The sequence below is a fragment of the Coregonus lavaretus genome (genome assembly GCF_964263955.1).
Source record: "Coregonus lavaretus genome assembly, chromosome: 9".
Lineage (NCBI taxonomy): Eukaryota > Metazoa > Chordata > Actinopteri > Salmoniformes > Salmonidae > Coregonus > Coregonus lavaretus.
Genome location: NC_139996.1, coordinates 11,546,219 through 11,563,204, shown reverse-complemented (window position 1 = coordinate 11,563,204; position 16,986 = coordinate 11,546,219). Strand labels below are relative to the sequence as shown.

General features: G+C 44.1%; 2 protein-coding genes across 3 annotated transcripts in view; both read left to right on the top strand.

Annotated features, from left to right (window-relative positions):
* Nucleotides 1-1,370, top strand: part of ptprbl (protein tyrosine phosphatase receptor type B, like) — a 39,887-nt gene extending 38,517 nt beyond the window's left edge. For both annotated transcript variants that reach the window (XM_084168546.1, XM_084168547.1), the window contains one exon: nucleotides 408-1,370. In XM_084168546.1, the coding sequence (XP_084024672.1) occupies nucleotides 408-430 (23 nt within the window). In that variant the 3' untranslated portion in view covers nucleotides 431-1,370. The remainder of the gene's footprint in view (nucleotides 1-407) is intronic.
* Nucleotides 1,371-1,501: 131 nt separating this feature from the next.
* On the top strand, nucleotides 1,502-10,846 carry LOC311134954 (fibroblast growth factor receptor substrate 2-like). The gene is made up of 7 exons (XM_084168725.1): nucleotides 1,502-1,892; nucleotides 2,430-2,526; nucleotides 2,687-2,778; nucleotides 3,017-3,203; nucleotides 4,336-4,467; nucleotides 5,014-5,177; nucleotides 9,069-10,846. The coding sequence occupies exons 3-7, from the start codon at nucleotides 2,713-2,715 to the stop codon at nucleotides 10,260-10,262; spliced, it is 1,743 nt and encodes a 580-aa protein (XP_084024851.1). The 5' UTR covers nucleotides 1,502-1,892; nucleotides 2,430-2,526; nucleotides 2,687-2,712; the 3' UTR covers nucleotides 10,263-10,846.
* The last annotated feature ends 6,140 nt before the right edge of the window (nucleotides 10,847-16,986 follow it).

Sequence of the window (16,986 nt, the reverse complement as noted above, 5' to 3'; positions counted from 1 at the left end):
AAGTCCGTGTTGCCCAGCGACAGCCCCAAAACATCACTGCTCTAGAGGAGATCTGCATGGAGGAAGGGGCCAAAATACTAGCAACAGTGTGTGAAAACCTTCTGAAGACTTACAAAAAACGTTTGACCTGTGTCATTGCCAACAAAGGGTATATAACAAAGTATTGAGAAACTTTTGTTATTGACCAAATACTTATTTTTCCACCATAATTTGCAACTAAATTCATAAAAAATCCTACAATGTGATTTTCAGGATTTTTTCTCTCTCATTTTGTCTGTCATAGTTGACGTGTACCTATGATGAAAATTACAGGCCTCTCTCATCTTTTTAAGTTGGAGAACTTGCACAATTGGTGGCTGACTAAATACTTTTTTTCCCCACTGTATACTTATTTTTTTTGCCTACAGATATGGGGTATGCCAGGCGTTAAAGATTGTAAGGACTACTGAAGGAGAGAAAAAAGAAAACAGTTTGTACTTTCACAAATATAGCACTGCAGGGATACGTGGCAATTTTATTTTTCTACTATTTTTGTTGATTGTTCTTACCAGATATGATGAAATATAGGAAAATGTATAGCTATTTAATTATATCAGATAATATGAAGTTTAAATGAATTGTATATATGTGTCTTATATCTGTGTGTTTGTATATATACTTTCAATTTGCATTATTGGCATTTGTACACAGTTTTTTCATTTTGTTTGTTAAGCTATCATTTGCACATTATTATGTGGCACAGACCAAAAAACAGTATACACCAAACACTATAAAAAATCTGATACTGCATAAGTCTAATTCCTCTAACCGTATTCTCATATCTACATTAAATGTATAGGCTACTGTAACTTACACAAGTCACTTTTCTAAAATGTTAGACAAAAATGCTTTCTGTTTGAAGTTACACTTATTTTCATAAGCACTGAGGACATACACAAAAATATGATATATGTATGTAGATAAACACATTATACATTTATTTGTAGATATTGTATAAGTGTGATATATCGCTTGAATATAAAAACGCAAAAGGATTATCATATGAGTTATGAAAGCACACAGTGTATGTTGTGTCATCCACACTTGTATGTAGCCTATGTAAAATAAGAATGATGGATTTTATGTATTTTAACATCATGTCATGGAACTACAAATCACACATCTGCAATGTGCAAATCCACAACCCTACATTGTCAACATGACTGTAATCATATGAGTGATTGATGGATTCTGTGAATCGTTACACAAATTATAGTAGTTACTGTATGCAGTTTTCCCATTTTGCAATCTATGTAGGCCTATAATCATATCAAGATGAGGGAATTAATATATTCTTTGAGTTTCAATAAAATACTTACATAACTGAAAAAATATAATTGATATCATGTTTTATTCATATTATTCATGTTTCTATGATTCATGTCAATATTGATGTCTGCTGGAGTCATGATTTGGTGGGAGAGGCCACAAGAGTCCCAAACCTCTGCATGCGCAGTTCACCACATTGAAAATGATTGCCTCAAACTCTCGGAAGTTCAGCCAAGTTGCTGTGATTTAGCTGGCCAGCTAGCTACATATATAACGTTAGCTAAAAGACGGTGCGACTAAGGTAAACTAGCTTATTTTATTGTTCCACTCTATATCGAGACATTAAGGATTATACATGGATTTACATCGCTTTTCGTTATATTTCGTTCGAAAACATGAATGGTAGCCACCTTTGGAAGAAGTTGTGATTGTTTTTTTGGCGCTCTAGCAACGCAGGGGAATGATGGTGGAGTTGAGCTAACAGGCTAACGCTAGCTTAATATGCGATAACAGAGCTAGCTTGGTTGCGATCGTTTGTGTCTGGAAAGTTTGGAAGAACTGCCCCATCCATTTGCCAGGGACTCGTAAGTATCCCCTATCCCTAAAATGTATTAGCAAATATATGCATTTGATATATTTTTGACCAATTACTAATTAGCTAGCTAATGTTAGTTAGCTTGGCTACTAACGTTAGCACTTCACCACAGACTTCACGAGTGCAGAGAGCTAGCTAGCTAACTTTAGCTAGCTAATTAGCCAGCTAGCTACAAATGAAGGTTCTACTACTAGCTACGGTAGTTTGTCCACACCACGTCTGACCAAGAGATGAAGATACTGACGTTAAATTAACTAACCATTTGATTAGTCATACCGTTTCATATCAATAAGGTAACTAAGCCAAAACCTTGTAATTGATCTCATTAAAAAAAGCTTTGGCCCAAGCCTAATTAGCTTTCCTAGCTAGCCAACGTTACCTTTATTAACTTGGAAGAAACAATGGCTAACTAACTAGCTAGCTAACTCCAGTTTTATCACAAACTAGCTAGCTAGATCATCAGTTGTCAAATGTATTCTTCCAGCTAGCTACCTAACTTGGCTGACAGTAAACTATATGTGTGCAGGGCAGGCCTACATCTTATGTTGGCATAGCAGATAAAGCATCATGAGTGCTCCTCAGCCTCGAAGGATGGAACCAGGGATGCTGGTGGCTGGATCTAGGTAAGAAAGAAACCCTCTGTTAATGAAGAGTTTGAAAGGTCACTTTGTCTCTTTCACATCAATCAAATGTAGCTAACTACGTAGCTACAGCTCTTCCCATGATGTTCATTCACTCACTGACACTATTGGCATTTATAATTTCACTTTCCTTATCTCCCAGACATCAGATGGTGCTCTGAAGAAGCCATGGGTAGCTGCTTGAGCTGTCCAGAGAAGGAGTCAATCCCAGATAATCATCAAACCAAGTTTAAGGTTGGTCTGTTGATCTGTTACAACAATCCTACTTCAACGGTGGTCCATTGCTGAGTCCACCCACATTCTAGGTATGACAGATTTCGCAACATGTCAAAAACAATCTGTAGACTTCCCACCTGAATGAATGGGAAATATTGGTTTCACAATGAATACCATCTTCAGTGCATTGCAGTGTAGACATGTTTGTGTTGACTGACACAGTGACCGTTGTGTAAAGTTATTTCTCTGTTGCCAGGTGATAAACGTGGATGACGATGGGAACGAGCTGGGCTCAGGCGTGATGGAGCTGACGGAGGCAGAGCTGGTCCTCCACACCCATCGCCGTGACGATGTTAGGTGGCCCTACCTGTGCTTGCGTCGCTATGGCTACGACTCCAACCTCTTCTCCTTCGAGAGCGGCCGCCGCTGCCAGACGGGACAAGGTCAATTAATAGAGATTTCCATTCCACACAATTATTGATTTCACTTATTTTATTAGTTGATTTTCTCAGCGTATGTCGCACCAGAGCTAAATTAACGAACGTATGTGGTGCCTCAGCTGCCTGGGCAGGAGTATACATACAACGGTGTAATAATGTTGAAAATGTATACAGATCCACAATAAAATCCCATGTAATACACAATGTTGTGGATCTAACATGAATCATGATAAACATCAGAATACATTGAATCACATCTGCAACTAGGTCATTAGGCCCCAACAACATCAGCTTTGTTATTGTTATATTGACTTGGACCAGTCATTGATTATGCAGCAATGCCAATGACACAAATGTCTGTGTGGTTATTTTTGGACTCCATCCATGCTTTCAAAAGGATGAGGTCTGGTGGCGAGAGAGAGGGAGACCTGGGGGTTGGGACAGGGGGGGTGGTTACTATGGGTTCCGGTAAGTCAGGCTTGTTGTGTTCCCACCTCATGCCTTGATGATGAATGACATAATACTGTGATCACCAGAAATATTAGTCAGAAATAGAATCATTATGGTATCATTGACTTAAGTAGGGATTGGATTGGATGTCCATTTAATTATTCTATTTCTGTGGTTACAGTATTGATGCCTGTGTCTGACTCTGTGTGGTGTTGTGCTGTGTTTGAGAGGGAGTTGGGTTTTTTAGTTTGGTCGCACAAGTAGAGCAAAGCTGTGTGTTCTGTGTTTTCTTTGTCATTATGCAGTTTGACTTGTTTCAGGGATGGGATCGTGTGTAGTTTGTCTCTAATGTTATGCTGTACCTATGGTTGTTCCTAATGTGTTCCGTCTTGATATTTTACGATGCTATAATTTCCTTGTCCTTCATCTCTATCACTCTGTTGCCTTCCCCTACCCAGTCCTTTTAGATCAGTGATCACAAGGTCGACAAGGGCATAGGTGGCAAGGAAAAGTTTGAAGACCCAATAAATGTACAAACCTTTTGTAAACTTGAAGGTGTAAGCAGTGCTGATAATGGTTGCGCGTCTCAATTGTCTATATTGCAGTCGTGCTGCCCATATGCGATTCATGAGTTGTTTTTTGACTGTGTTTTGACTGTTTCTTGACTGTGTGTGTGTGTCTTTAGGGATATTTGCCTTCAAGTGTGCTCGGGCGGAGGAGATCTTCAACATGCTGCAGGAGGTAATGCACAGCCACAGCATCAGTGTGGTGGAGGAGGCCGTGCTGGAGGCCAACCACCAGGCCAACCACCAGGCTGGTAAGACCGTATTCATCCTACAACTAGAACTTGTACAGACCCCATTATGAATACTTCTACCCATACTTGCAATGACCTAAAATGCCCATTGCCTCGTATATAGGGTTTCCGTTAGGAAAATGTGGCACCGGACATTTGGCCGGCAACATTTTAATTTACCAGACATTTGAGAAATGTACTGGACCCATATGCATTGGGTGTGTAACCTGAGCAGGGCTCAGAATGACAGAAATCACATTTAGAATATGGTCATTCATATTAACAGAACAAGTCGAGGATGCAATGATGTGCAGTCCTTCTTACTGAATTCTGATGGGCACTTTGTTAGAATGTTAGAATAACTGTCCACAGTTACTTTTCCTCAGCCAACAAGACAAGTAACGAACAGCAAAATCACTAGCCTATGTCAATCTACTACAGTAGAAAAGTTTAGGCTACCTATTCTATTGGTCAGCTTGTCGAGAAAGAAATGGCCTATCCCAAATAGACTCTGGGACATTGTCCCCACTGACCCCCCCAGTTCTTCCCTTCTCTATGTCTATCTAGCTCTGGGCTACTCTGTCCCCACCGTGCCCAATGGTGTCACCCGGATCCCTTCGGTGGGCGACACCCCCTCGTACCCCTCCACGCGCCACCCGTCTGTGGCCAGCACCCGCCTGCCCTCGGTGGGAGAGGAGTCCTCACACCCCCTGCTAGTGGCTGATGATGCGGTGAGAGAGCGACTCAATAGCAAACTATAGTTTTTTTTCTGGATAAAAAAAGGGGCTTGGGTGGTTGGGGGTGTGGCAGGCGCGGTCTGCCCATTGGCACGGCTCAATTTTAGATAACATTTTAGAGGCCCCGGTCTTGGCGGTGTAGATAGATTTTTGCATTTGTAAGCTCATTTCCTGCCCATTCTACACATTTCTCCACACAGCTGAGAGACAATGTTGCAGTTTTAAAGATAATTTCCTGCAATTCTATGCGTTTTGCCATGGCTAATGCTGTGTTCTTTTGCTCAAACATAACTAAATCTATACTGCTAAATTCATTGTTTTGGGAATTTTCAATTATCACTAGCTGTCTAGCTTTATTTTGCTGATTGTTAGTTCTCAAAGATTATATTATAAAAAAAGATATAGGTTAATTATCTTTTCTACATACTTTATATCTGGTTTTAGTCGTTAAAGTTTTTTTTTTTTTTTACACTGTTTGGACTTAGGTGACCCGAAATAACGCTTAGGCGGCCCGCACAAAGATTTCAATGGCAGAAAACTCCCTGCAAACGCATGACCATCTGAGGGAAAACTCCCTGCAAACGCATGACCATCTGAGGGAAAACTCCCTGCAAACGCATGACCATCTGAGGGAATAGAATAAGGCCAGCATACTGAAATACTCCAACCTGTATAGCTTTATACACTGAGTGTACAAAACATTAGGAACATCTTCCTAATATTGAGTTGCACCCCCTTTTGCCCTCACAACAGTCTCAATTCGTCGGGGCATGGACTCTATAAGGTGTCGAAAGCGTTCCACAGGGATGCTGGCCCATGTTGATTCCAATGCTTCCCAAAGTTGTGTCAAATTGGCTGTATGTCCTTTGGGTGGTGGACCATTCTTGATACACATGGGAAACTGTTGAGTGTGAAAAACCCAGCTGTGTTGAAGTTCTTGACACACTCAAACCGGTGCGCTTGGCACGTACTACCATACCCCGTTCACTTAAATCTTTTGTCTTGCCCATTTAAACTCTGAATTGCACACACACAATCCATGTCATAATTGTCTCAAGGCTTACAAATCCTTCTTTAACCGGTCTCCTCCCATTCAAATCTACACTGATTTTAAAGTGGATTTAACAAGTGACATCAATAAGGGATCATAGCTTTCACCTGGATTCCCCTGGTCAGTCTGTCATGGAAAGAACTGGTGTTCCTAATGTTTTGTACACAGTGTAGATGAAACAAGACCTTTCAATATAAATGTTTTGGTTGGGTTTGGTAGAGCACATTTTGAGGTATCCTAGATTAGGGGTTCTCAAACTTTTGGGGTCTGGGGACCCCTTTTGTGATACATTTAACAGGGACCCCCTCATAATCAGAACACAACTCGTGTTAGATACAAATGGCATACAAGGAGTTTTATTATGACTTCGGCAGTGCATGGCAGGACGAACCAAGTCTTGGGCCCTGGGAAGGAACATTGTAAAGGCCCGCACCATGGCATAAAACGAAACAAATCTGTTTTCAAGTTAATTTCCTGCAATTCTATACATTTTGTCATGGGGCAGAGATTTCTTGTTTCAGCTTTAAAGCTAATATCTTGTAATTCTACACATTTTACAATGAGGCAGAGAGAAGTTTGCAGTTTTAAAGATTAAATGACAGTGCAATTATGTTTAAAAAAAATATTTTTGGGGGAATACAGGAAGTATTGAGTTGGGAAATGAATAATTGATGGAGTTACTATGGATACCAATATCCCTGTAAGCCTCCCTGGCCCATGTTGCTCAGGGTTAAGAACATAAATTGTAGATTAATAATATTACCAGGGTCCAACGTTAACTTTTTTTCTCTCACTGGCCAAATCTACTGTCCCGGACATGGTGTAGTTTTTAAATGCATTGGGGTCATGCAGGGCCTGTTGGCATGCTTTCTCTCTGTATTCATCTATTAATAGGCTAGATTTGGTTATAATGATACAGTGCATTCGGAAAGTATGTTTCTACAACCTGATTGGAGTCCACCTGTGGGAAATTAAATTGATTGGACATGATTTGGAAAGGAACACTTGTCTATATAAGGTCTCACAGTTGACAGTGCATGTCAGAGCAAAAACCAAGCCATGATGTCTAAGGAATTGTCCGTAGAGCTCCGAGACAGGATTGTGTCGAGGCACAGATCTGGGGAAGGGTACCAAGAACATTGAAGGTCCCCAAGAACACAGTGGCCCCCATCATTCTTAAATGGAAGAAGTTTGGAACCACCAAGACTCTTTCTAGAGCTGACTGCCCGGCCAAACTGAGCAATCGGGGAAGAAGGGCCTTGGTGAGGGAGGTGACCAAGAACCCGATGGTCACTCTGACAGAGCTCCAGAGTTCCTCTGTGGAGATGGGAGAACCTTCCAGAAGGACAACCATCTCTGCAGCACTCCACCAATCAGGCCTTTATGGTAGAGTGGCCAGATGGAAGCCACTCCTCAGTAAAAGGCACATGACCGCCCGCTTGGAGTTTGCCAAAAGGCACCTAAAGGACTCTGACCATGAAAAACAGTGGTCTCGGGACAAGTCTCTGAATGTCCTTGAGTGGGCCGGACTTGAACCTGATGGAACATCTCTGGAGAGACCTGAAACTAGCTGTGCAGTGACGCTCCCCATCCAACCTGACAGAGCTTGGGAGGAGCTACAGAGAAGAATGGGAGAAACTACCCAAATACAGGTGTGCAAAGCTTGTAGCGTCCTACCCAAGAAGACTCGAGGCTGTAATCGCTGACAAAGGTGCTTTAACAAAGTACTGAGTAAAGCATCTGAATACTTTTGTAAATGTGATCATTTATTTTTGCAAAAATGTCTCAACCTGTTTTTGCTTTAATCAATTTGAGAATAAGTCTGTAACATAACAAAATGTGGAAAAAGTCAAGAGGTCTGAATACTTTCCGAATGCACTGTATGTGAAAATTGCGCGTTTCTATGTTTTGTAGTAAGAAAGATGGAGTATAAGTGTTTCCAATGACGTCATAAACCAATTAGGCAATTGGTAGGCAATGCCAACTCATAATTGGTTCAAATAACACAATGCACACCGATGTCATTGGAAACACTTATCTTCCTTTATCTTTTTTAATACAAAACATATTAACACGCAATTTTCACTTATGTTGATGTTGGGGTGGTGTTTGAGATTGAGAAATTGTGAAATTTCCCGTTAAGCCGTTCTGCGTTCCAAACAAGATATGGACTTTGCTACAGTAGGCTAGCCAAGACGAATGCTAGGTGTCTTTGTAGCTTTCTTTTTGCAGACTATCAACAGTAACCAGCATATTGCTAATATGTCACTACTGAAGGTTAACTTTTTTAAAATCACTTTCCCTAAAATAAATAAGATCAGCGGGTAGATTGATGGGTCATTCTTTTAACTCTGGACAGCTCACGTGTGCTGTGTGAAGGCATTAACTCATATACTGCTCGAGAAGTTGTGACTCGCGGGAGCGTGGTGGTACTTCAATGAACGGCCAATCATATTGCTAAAATATAAATAGCATGACTTTTCCGCGTGTAGTCTAGTCTTCAATGGATTTCGATGGTGGACTGCGACAGAGCAGGTAAATGTTGAACTGGAACGCAAAAATTGCGCTGAGAAGTTACTGGTTGCTGTTTTTACTGGCCCCGGGCCATCATGTCGGACCCTGATTACATTATATGGTATTACACCCTATAAACTTATTCCATGGATCCCTTGGCCAAAATAATATTCATTTAAATTGAGAACCCTGTCCTAGACTAAAGAGAACATCCACTGTTCCACTTGTGACGTCGATGGGTAATAATGAGTTTATGTAAAAGCTGCTGAGTTGGTGTGATGACGATGTTATATTAATCCTGTCTCCTGATCCGTCTACAGATCCACACCTATGTGAACACCACAGGCCTGCTGGATGACCAGCCCAGCCCTCTGACTGCTCCAGCCCCTCTGGACAGCCCCGACTCAGGCCAGTCCCAGTGCCCCCCTACACCCCCTCCTCCACGGGTAGCCAGACCAGAGCCTTTGCCCCCCATGCCCCAGCTCCAGGAAGAGCCCCAGGTACTGCTGGAGCCCCTGGGGGTGCGCTTCGTGCTGGGGCCCACCCCTGTGCAGAAGAAGATGGCCAAGGGGAAGCAGTCGACTGGGGATGGAGATGGAGATGGAGAGGAGGCAGGAGAGGACCCAGAGTCCCCGGATCCTGGAGAGGGGAAGACTAACGGCCACACGGACACACACTGTGCCACCGAGGCCCCAGCCCCACTGGAGGGCCAGCCTCAGCCGCCCCACACACACTCCAACGGCACCTCGGCCTCTGTCGGGGCTCCTGCTCCAGCAACAGCCCCCCGCCTCCACCGCCCACCCCCCCTCACCCCCGACACCATGCAGAATGTCAACAACTCAGCCCAGCGACGCACGGCCCTCCTGGACTATGAGAACCTGCCGGCCCTGCCGCCCGTCTGGGAGACCCGCAAGCCCAGCAACAAGGAAGTGGAGAACAATGGAGGGCCCCACGGTGGAGGAGGCCAAGGGGGGCTGAAGACGCCCTCCCTCAACGGCCTCAACCACCACCACCACAGCCTCCTCCACCACTCCTACTCCCACCCCCTGTCAGCCTACCCCCCTCTGTCGGCCATGGAACCCTCCCACAACTACGTCAACACAGAGAATGTGACGGCTCCTCTAAGCGCCCGCTGTGCCCCCGACATGGTACGCCGCCGCACCGACGGACCCACCATCTTCAACTTCGACTTCCGGCGGCCGTTGGGGCCGCTGTGTCAGGAGCCTCCCAAGACACTCAACTACATCGAGGTGGAGATGGAAACTACCACCACCTCTTCCTCCGCAGCAGCCAAGGGTGCCTCCTCGGACACCAGCAACCCCCACACGCCCCGCACCCCCACCTCGCCGCTGCCGCCCACCACCCCCACCCGCCGCACTGAGCTCTACGCCTTCATTGACATCGAGCGCACCGCCGCCATGTCCAGCCTGCAGAAGGCTCGGCCGCGCGACGATGGAACGTCGAGGAAAACACGGCACAACAGCACGGAACTGCCCACCAAAAGCACTGTCTGACTCTGAACTGATTCTCCTGGCACCTTTTTCTACTATGAACCCCCTTTAAAAAAATATGAAACCAATGTGAAGGCAGCCTACACAGCGGACTTTCTTAATAAACACAAAGACAGAAACACAGGCCATGGAGACATTGAAAATGCATTCAAAGAGACTCCAGAAAGCTGTCTTAAATTAGATATAAACAGGCTTTTTGTTGTATGTGTGGTTGGTTACCTGTAAGGGAATTCAGGTAGACCAAAGTAGGTACTTACTTGCAATATACCAATTTATTCCTATGGTAATATAATACCTCTTCTCCTTCACTCATTCTACAGTGCATTTGGGTTGTTTATTATGTTAATAAGACTGGACTGCATTCCTCCTCACCCAACCCCCACCCCTCCTCACCCAACCCCCACCCCTCCTCTCCTCTATGGTACAAATCAGTATTACTGAACAAAGCATTCCATTTAGCCTTTTTGTATGATATGATTCACTACATGCATTGCTGCTGTAATTTCAGTATCTGAGGATTACATGGTACACTATATGTTTCTGACAATGTACAGTAGATTCTGGCACAATAAATGTCTGTTCTGTTTTTATGTATTCAGCTGATCAATGCTCCCGCCCCCCCAACTCTAGTCCTAGATGACCTAGCACTGAATCGACTACTAACTAGATATGATATGGCATGTCATAGGTCGCGTTCCTCTGTCCAAGCATTGCTGACACATGCCAGATCTTACAACGCCTGGATAGGTATGTTATGTATGGGCAAACCACATATGTTCTAGCAATCTGTTGCACGACGGCACAGTAGATGACGTGGCACGCAACCATTGGTTGATGCATGCAACGTCTGAGCAGGGGAAAGCAAACAATGTTTTCCACTGCCAAAGGTTTGATGCAGTTTTGAGACTTGGTGTTGGGTAAGACTCTATGTGTAAATGATTGGATGTGGTTCGATATCCCTCTTGTTAATTCTATTTGAACAAATCAGATTATGCCATCTGATATCCCTGCAGTTCTAGTTTTGCTCTCAGCCCTTAAATTTATGATATTCTTCTAGCGACAAAGGTTCTACTTGTGGGTATTCATAGTGGAGCTGCCCATCACAAAAAGTGTATGAGCCAGACAACTCACTAGCCAACTGATTGTTCAGGATGTCACCATAGTGAAGGAGCTAGGAACATCAGGGTGCCTTTTTTTGAAAAGTAGACTCGGCAATATGACGTCATTTAGGGCACTATTCAATCCGTATCGCGGAAGTTCAACGTTACCGTGTGATTGAAACTTCAAGGCAATGATCCCGCATTTACGGTTAACGCTGCATAATTGTCAGCTCAATCGGAAATGGCCTTTACATTTCTATTATGCTATCTGTAACGCTTCAGCAAGCCCTAAGAGGTACTGCCCCTAAAAACCAACTAATCCATTTGAAAACGACCTATGTGGCATCTATACGAGTCAGAAACATGTATTCTAGTGTCAAAATTGACAAAATGTAACTGGGATAATTTTTTAAAATAAAGTCGGTCTCTAAAACTGAGTTTGGGACCCACCGCCGTCCCGCTCATTATTAGCAAGTGAGCGCTGGTGCCATGCGAAGGAAGCTATCATGCGGAATATGTGGTTGGAGTTCGTTGGTTCCCAGTGGTGGTGAGTACTGTCTACTGGTAGCTAGACCATAGACTGCTGGTTATGTATATGTTTTTAATCATTATCACTATCTTATCTAGCTAGCAGACTAACGTTAGCCTACCTCAATACCATACCGATTTGGATTGGAAACACTAACGTTTCAAAAGAAGGCAGATCATTAGGAAACACTTGTCATAATTGTGATGTCGCCAGATTTACTTTAGATGTATAATAACTTTAGCCAGTTTACTAAAATTGAGGAGAGCACTGTATTTTAGCAAGCTAACATTAGCATTGCTAGCTATTTTTGATGAACTGTGATCGTAACCGTAACGTTAATGGCAACACTGCAATCTCTAAAGTAAATTTGACATAATATGGCAAAGTTGTTTCCTACTAATTATTTAGCGATGTCATCGTATTCCCATGCCACTCAATTAGTTTAATTTAGACGAAACAATCACATTAGCCTCCAAGGTGCAACCCATGTCTAGGGCACAAATAATTATTGAATGCAGCTGGTGGTACTAGCTAACTCATGTATTTCAATTTTTTTATTTAACCAGGTAAGCCAGTTGAGAACAAGTTCTCATTTACAACTGCGACCTGGCCAAGATAAAGCAAAGCAGTATGATAAAAACAACGCAGTTACATATGGGGTAAAACAAAACATAAAGTCAAAAATACCACAGAAAATATACAATGCTCAAAAAAATAAAGGGAACACTTAATCAACACAATGTAACTCCAAGTCAATCACACTTCTGTGAAATCAAACTGTCCACTTAGGAAGCAACACTGATTGACAATACATTTCACATGCTGTTGTGCAAATGGAATAGACAACAGGTGGAAATTATAGGCAATTAGCAAGACACCCCCAATAAAGGACTGGTTTTGCAGGTGGTGACCACAGACCACTTCTCAGTTCCTATGCTTCCTGGCTGATGTTTTGGTCACTTTTGAATGCTGGCGGTGCTTTCACTCTAGTGGTAGCATGAGACGGAGTCTACAACCCACACAAGTGGCTCAGGTAGTGCAGCTCATCCAGGATGGCACATCAATGCGAGCTGTGGCAAGAAGGTTTGCTGTGTCTGTCAGCGTAGTGTCCAGAGCATGGAGGCGCTACCAGGAGACAGGCCAGTACATCAGGAGACGTGGAGGAGGCCGTAGGAGGGCAACAACCCAGCAGCAGGACTGCTACCTCCGCCTTTGTGCAAGGAGGAGCAGGAGGAGCACTGCCAGAGCCCTGCAAAATGACCTCCAGCAGGCCACAAATGTGCATGTGTCTGCTCAAACGGTCAGGTGGGGGTTGTGCTTACAGCCCAACACCGTGCAGGACGTTTGGCATTTGCCAGAGAACACGAAGATTGGCAAATTCGCCACTGGCGCCCTGTGCTCTTCACAGATGAAAGCAGGTTCACACTGAGCACGTGACAGACGTGACAGAGTCTGGAGATGCCATGGAGAACGTTCTGCTGCCTGCAACATCCTCCAGCATGACCGGTTTGGCGGTGGGTCAGTCATGGTGTGGGGTGGCATTTCTTTGGGGGGCCGCACAGCCCTCCATGTGCTCACCAGAGGTAACCTGACTGCCATTAGGTACCGAGATGAGATCCTCAGACCCCTTGTGAGACCATATGCTGGTGCGGTTGGCCCTGGGTTCCTCCTAATGCAAGACAATGCTAGACCTCATGTGGCTGGAGTGTGTCAGCAGTTCCTGCAAGAGGAAGGCATTGATGCTATGGACTGGCCCGCCCGTTCCCCAGACCTGAATCCAATTGAGCACATCTGGGACATCATGTCTCGCTCCATCCACCAACGCCACGTTGCACCACAGACTGTCCAGGAGTTGGCGGATGCTTTAGTCCAGGTCTGGGAGGAGATCCCTCAGGAGACCATCCACCACCTCATCAGGAGCATGCCCAGGCCTTGTAGGGAGGTCATACAGGCACGTGGAGGCCACACACACTACTGAGCCTCATTTTGACTTGTTTTAAGGACATTACATCAAAGTTGGATCAGCCTGTAGTGTGGTTTTCCACTTTAATTTTGAGGGTGACTCCAAATCCAGACTTCCATGGGTTGATAAATTTGATTTCCATTGATAAGTTTTGTGTGATTTTGTTGTCAGGACATTCAACTATGTAAAGAAAAAAGTATTTAATGAGATTATTTCATTCATTCAGATCTAGGATGTGTTATTTTAGTGTTCCCTTAATTTTTTTGAGCAGTGTATATACAGTGTGTGCAAATGTAGCAAGTTATGGAGGTAAGGCAATAAATAGGCCATAGTGCAAAATAACTACAATTAGTATTAACACTGGAATGATAGATGTGCAAGAGATGATGTGCAAATAGAGATACTGGGGTGCAAATGAGCAAAACAAATAACAATATGGGGATGAGGTAGTTGAGTGGGCTAATTTCAGAAGGGCTGTGTACAGGTGCAGTGATCGGTAAGGTGCTCTGACAACTGATGCTTAAAGTTAGTGAGGAAGATAAGAGTCTCCAGCTTCAGAGATTTTTGCAGTTCGTTCCAGTCATTGGCAGCAGAGAACTGGAAGGAATGGCGGCCAAAGGAGGTGTTGGCTTTGGGGATGACCAGTGAGATATACCTGCTGGAGCGCATACTACGGGTGGGTGTTGCTATGGTGACCAATGAGCTAAAATAAGGTGGAGATTTGCCTATCAGTCTATAATTTTAATGGTAGGTTTATTTGAACAGTGAGAGACAGAATAACAACAACAAAAATCCAGAAAAACGCATGTCAAAAATGTTATAAATTTATTTGCATTTTAATGAGGGAAATAAGTATTTGACCCCCTCTCAATCAGAAAGATTTCTGGCTCCCAGGTGTCTTTTATACAGGTAACGAGCTGAGATTAGGAGCACACTCTTAAATGGAGTGCTCCTAATCTCAGTTTGTTACCTGTATAAAAGACACCTGTCCACAGAATCAATCAATCAATCAGATTCCAAACTCTCCACCATGGCCAAGACCAAAGAGCTCTCCAAGGATGTCAGGGACAAGATTGTAGACCTACACAAGGCTGGAATGGACTACAAGACCATCACCAAGCAGCTTGGTGAGAAGGTGACAACAGTTGGTGCGATTATTCGCAAATGGAAGAAACACAAAATAACTGTCAATCTCCCTCGGCCTGGGGCTCCATGCAAGATCTCACCTCGTGGAGTTGCAATGATCATGAGAACGGTGAGGAATCAGCCCAGAACTACACGGGAGGATCTTGTCAATGATCTCAAGGCAGCTGGGACAATAGTCACCAAGAAAATAATTGGTAACACACTACGCCGTGAAGGACTGAAATCCTGCAGCACCCGCAAGGTCCCCCTGCTCAAGAAAGCTCATATACAGGCCCGTCTGAAGTTTGCCAATGAACATCTGAATGATTCAGAGGAGAACTGGATGAAATTGTTGTGGTCAGATGAGACCAAAATCGAGCTCTTTGGCATCAACTCAACTCGCCGTGTTTGGAGGAGGAGGAATGCTGCCTATGACCCCAAGAACACCATCCCCACCGTCAAACATGGAGGTGGAAACATTATGCTTTGGGGGTGTTTATCTGCTAAGGTGACAGGACAACTTCACCGCATCAAAGGGACGATGGACGGGGCCATGTACCGTCAAATCTTGGGTGAGAACCTCCTAGCCTCAGCCAGGGCATTGAAAATGGGTCGTGGATGGGTATTCCAGCATGACAATGACCCAAAACACACGGCCAAGGCAACAAAGGAGTGGCTCAAGAAGAAGCACATTAAGGTCCTGGAGTGGCCTAGCCAGTCTCCAGACCTTAATCCCATAGAAAATCTGTGGAGGAAGCTGAAGGTTCGAGTTGCCAAACGTCAGCCTCGAAACCTTAATGACTTGGAGAAGATCTGCAAAGAGGAGTGGAACAAAATCCCTCCTGAGATATGTGCAAACCTGGTGGCCAACTACAAGAAACGTCTGACCTCTGTGATTGCCAACAAGGGTTTTGCCACCAAGTACTAAGTCATGTTTTGCAGAGGGGTCAAATACTTATTTCCCTCAATAAAATGCAAATCAATTTATAAACATTTTGACATGCGTTTTTGTGGATTTCTTTGTTGTTATTCTGTCTCTCACTGTTCAAATAAACCATTAAAATTATAGACTGATCATGTCTTTGTCAGTGGGCAAACGTACAAAATCAGCAGGGGATCAAATACTTTTTTCCCTCACTGTACCTGCTGGAGCGCAGACTACGGGTGGGTGTTGTTATTGTGACCAGTGAGCTAAGATAAGACAGGGATTTGCCTAGCAGTGATTTATAGATGACCTGGAGCCAGTGGGTTTGGCGACGAATATGTAGTGAGGGCCAGCCAACAAGAGCGTACAGGTCACAATGGTGGGTAGTATATGGGGCTTTGGTGACAAAACGGATGGCACTGTGATAGACTACATCCAATTTGCTGAGTAGAGTGTTGGAGGCTATTTTGTAAATGACATCGCCGAAGTCAAGGATCGGTAGGATAGTCAGTTTTACGAGGGCATGTTTGGCAGCATGAGTGAAGGAGGCTTTGTTGCTAAATAGGAAGCCGATTCTAGATCTAACTTTTGATTGGAGATGTTTAATGTGAGTCTGGAAGGAGAGTTTACAGTCTAACCAGACACCTACGTATTTGTAGTTGTTCACATACTCTAGGTCAGACCCGCCGAGAGTAGTGTTTCTAGTCGGGTGGGCGGGTGCAAGCAGCGTTCGGTTGAAGAGCATGCGTTTAGTTTTACTATTGTTTAAGAGCAGTTGGAGGCTACGGAAGGAGTGTTGTATGGCATTGAAGCTCGTTTGGAGGTTTGTTAACACAGTGTCCAATGAAGGGCCAGATGTATACAAAATGGTGTCGTCCGCATAGAGGTGGATCCGAGCGTCACCAGCAGCAAGAGCGACATCATTGATATACACAGAGAATAGAGTCGGCCCGAGAATTGAACCCTGTGGCACCCCCATAGAGACTGCCAGAGGTCCAGACAACAGGCCCTCCGATTTGACACATTGAACTCTATCTGAGAAGTAGTTGGTGAACCAGGCGAGGCAGTCATTTGAGAAACCAAGG

Coding starts and splice junctions, on each gene's coding strand:
- LOC311134954 (XM_084168725.1), top strand. CDS start 2,713: ATGGGTAGCTGCTTGAGCTGTCCAGAGAAGGAGTCAATCCCAGATAAT. Junction 3,204..4,335: donor CCGCTGCCAGACGGGACAAG/GTCAATTAATAG, acceptor GTGTGTCTTTAG/GGATATTTGCCTTCAAGTGT. Junction 4,468..5,013: donor CCAGGCCAACCACCAGGCTG/GTAAGACCGTAT, acceptor ATGTCTATCTAG/CTCTGGGCTACTCTGTCCCC.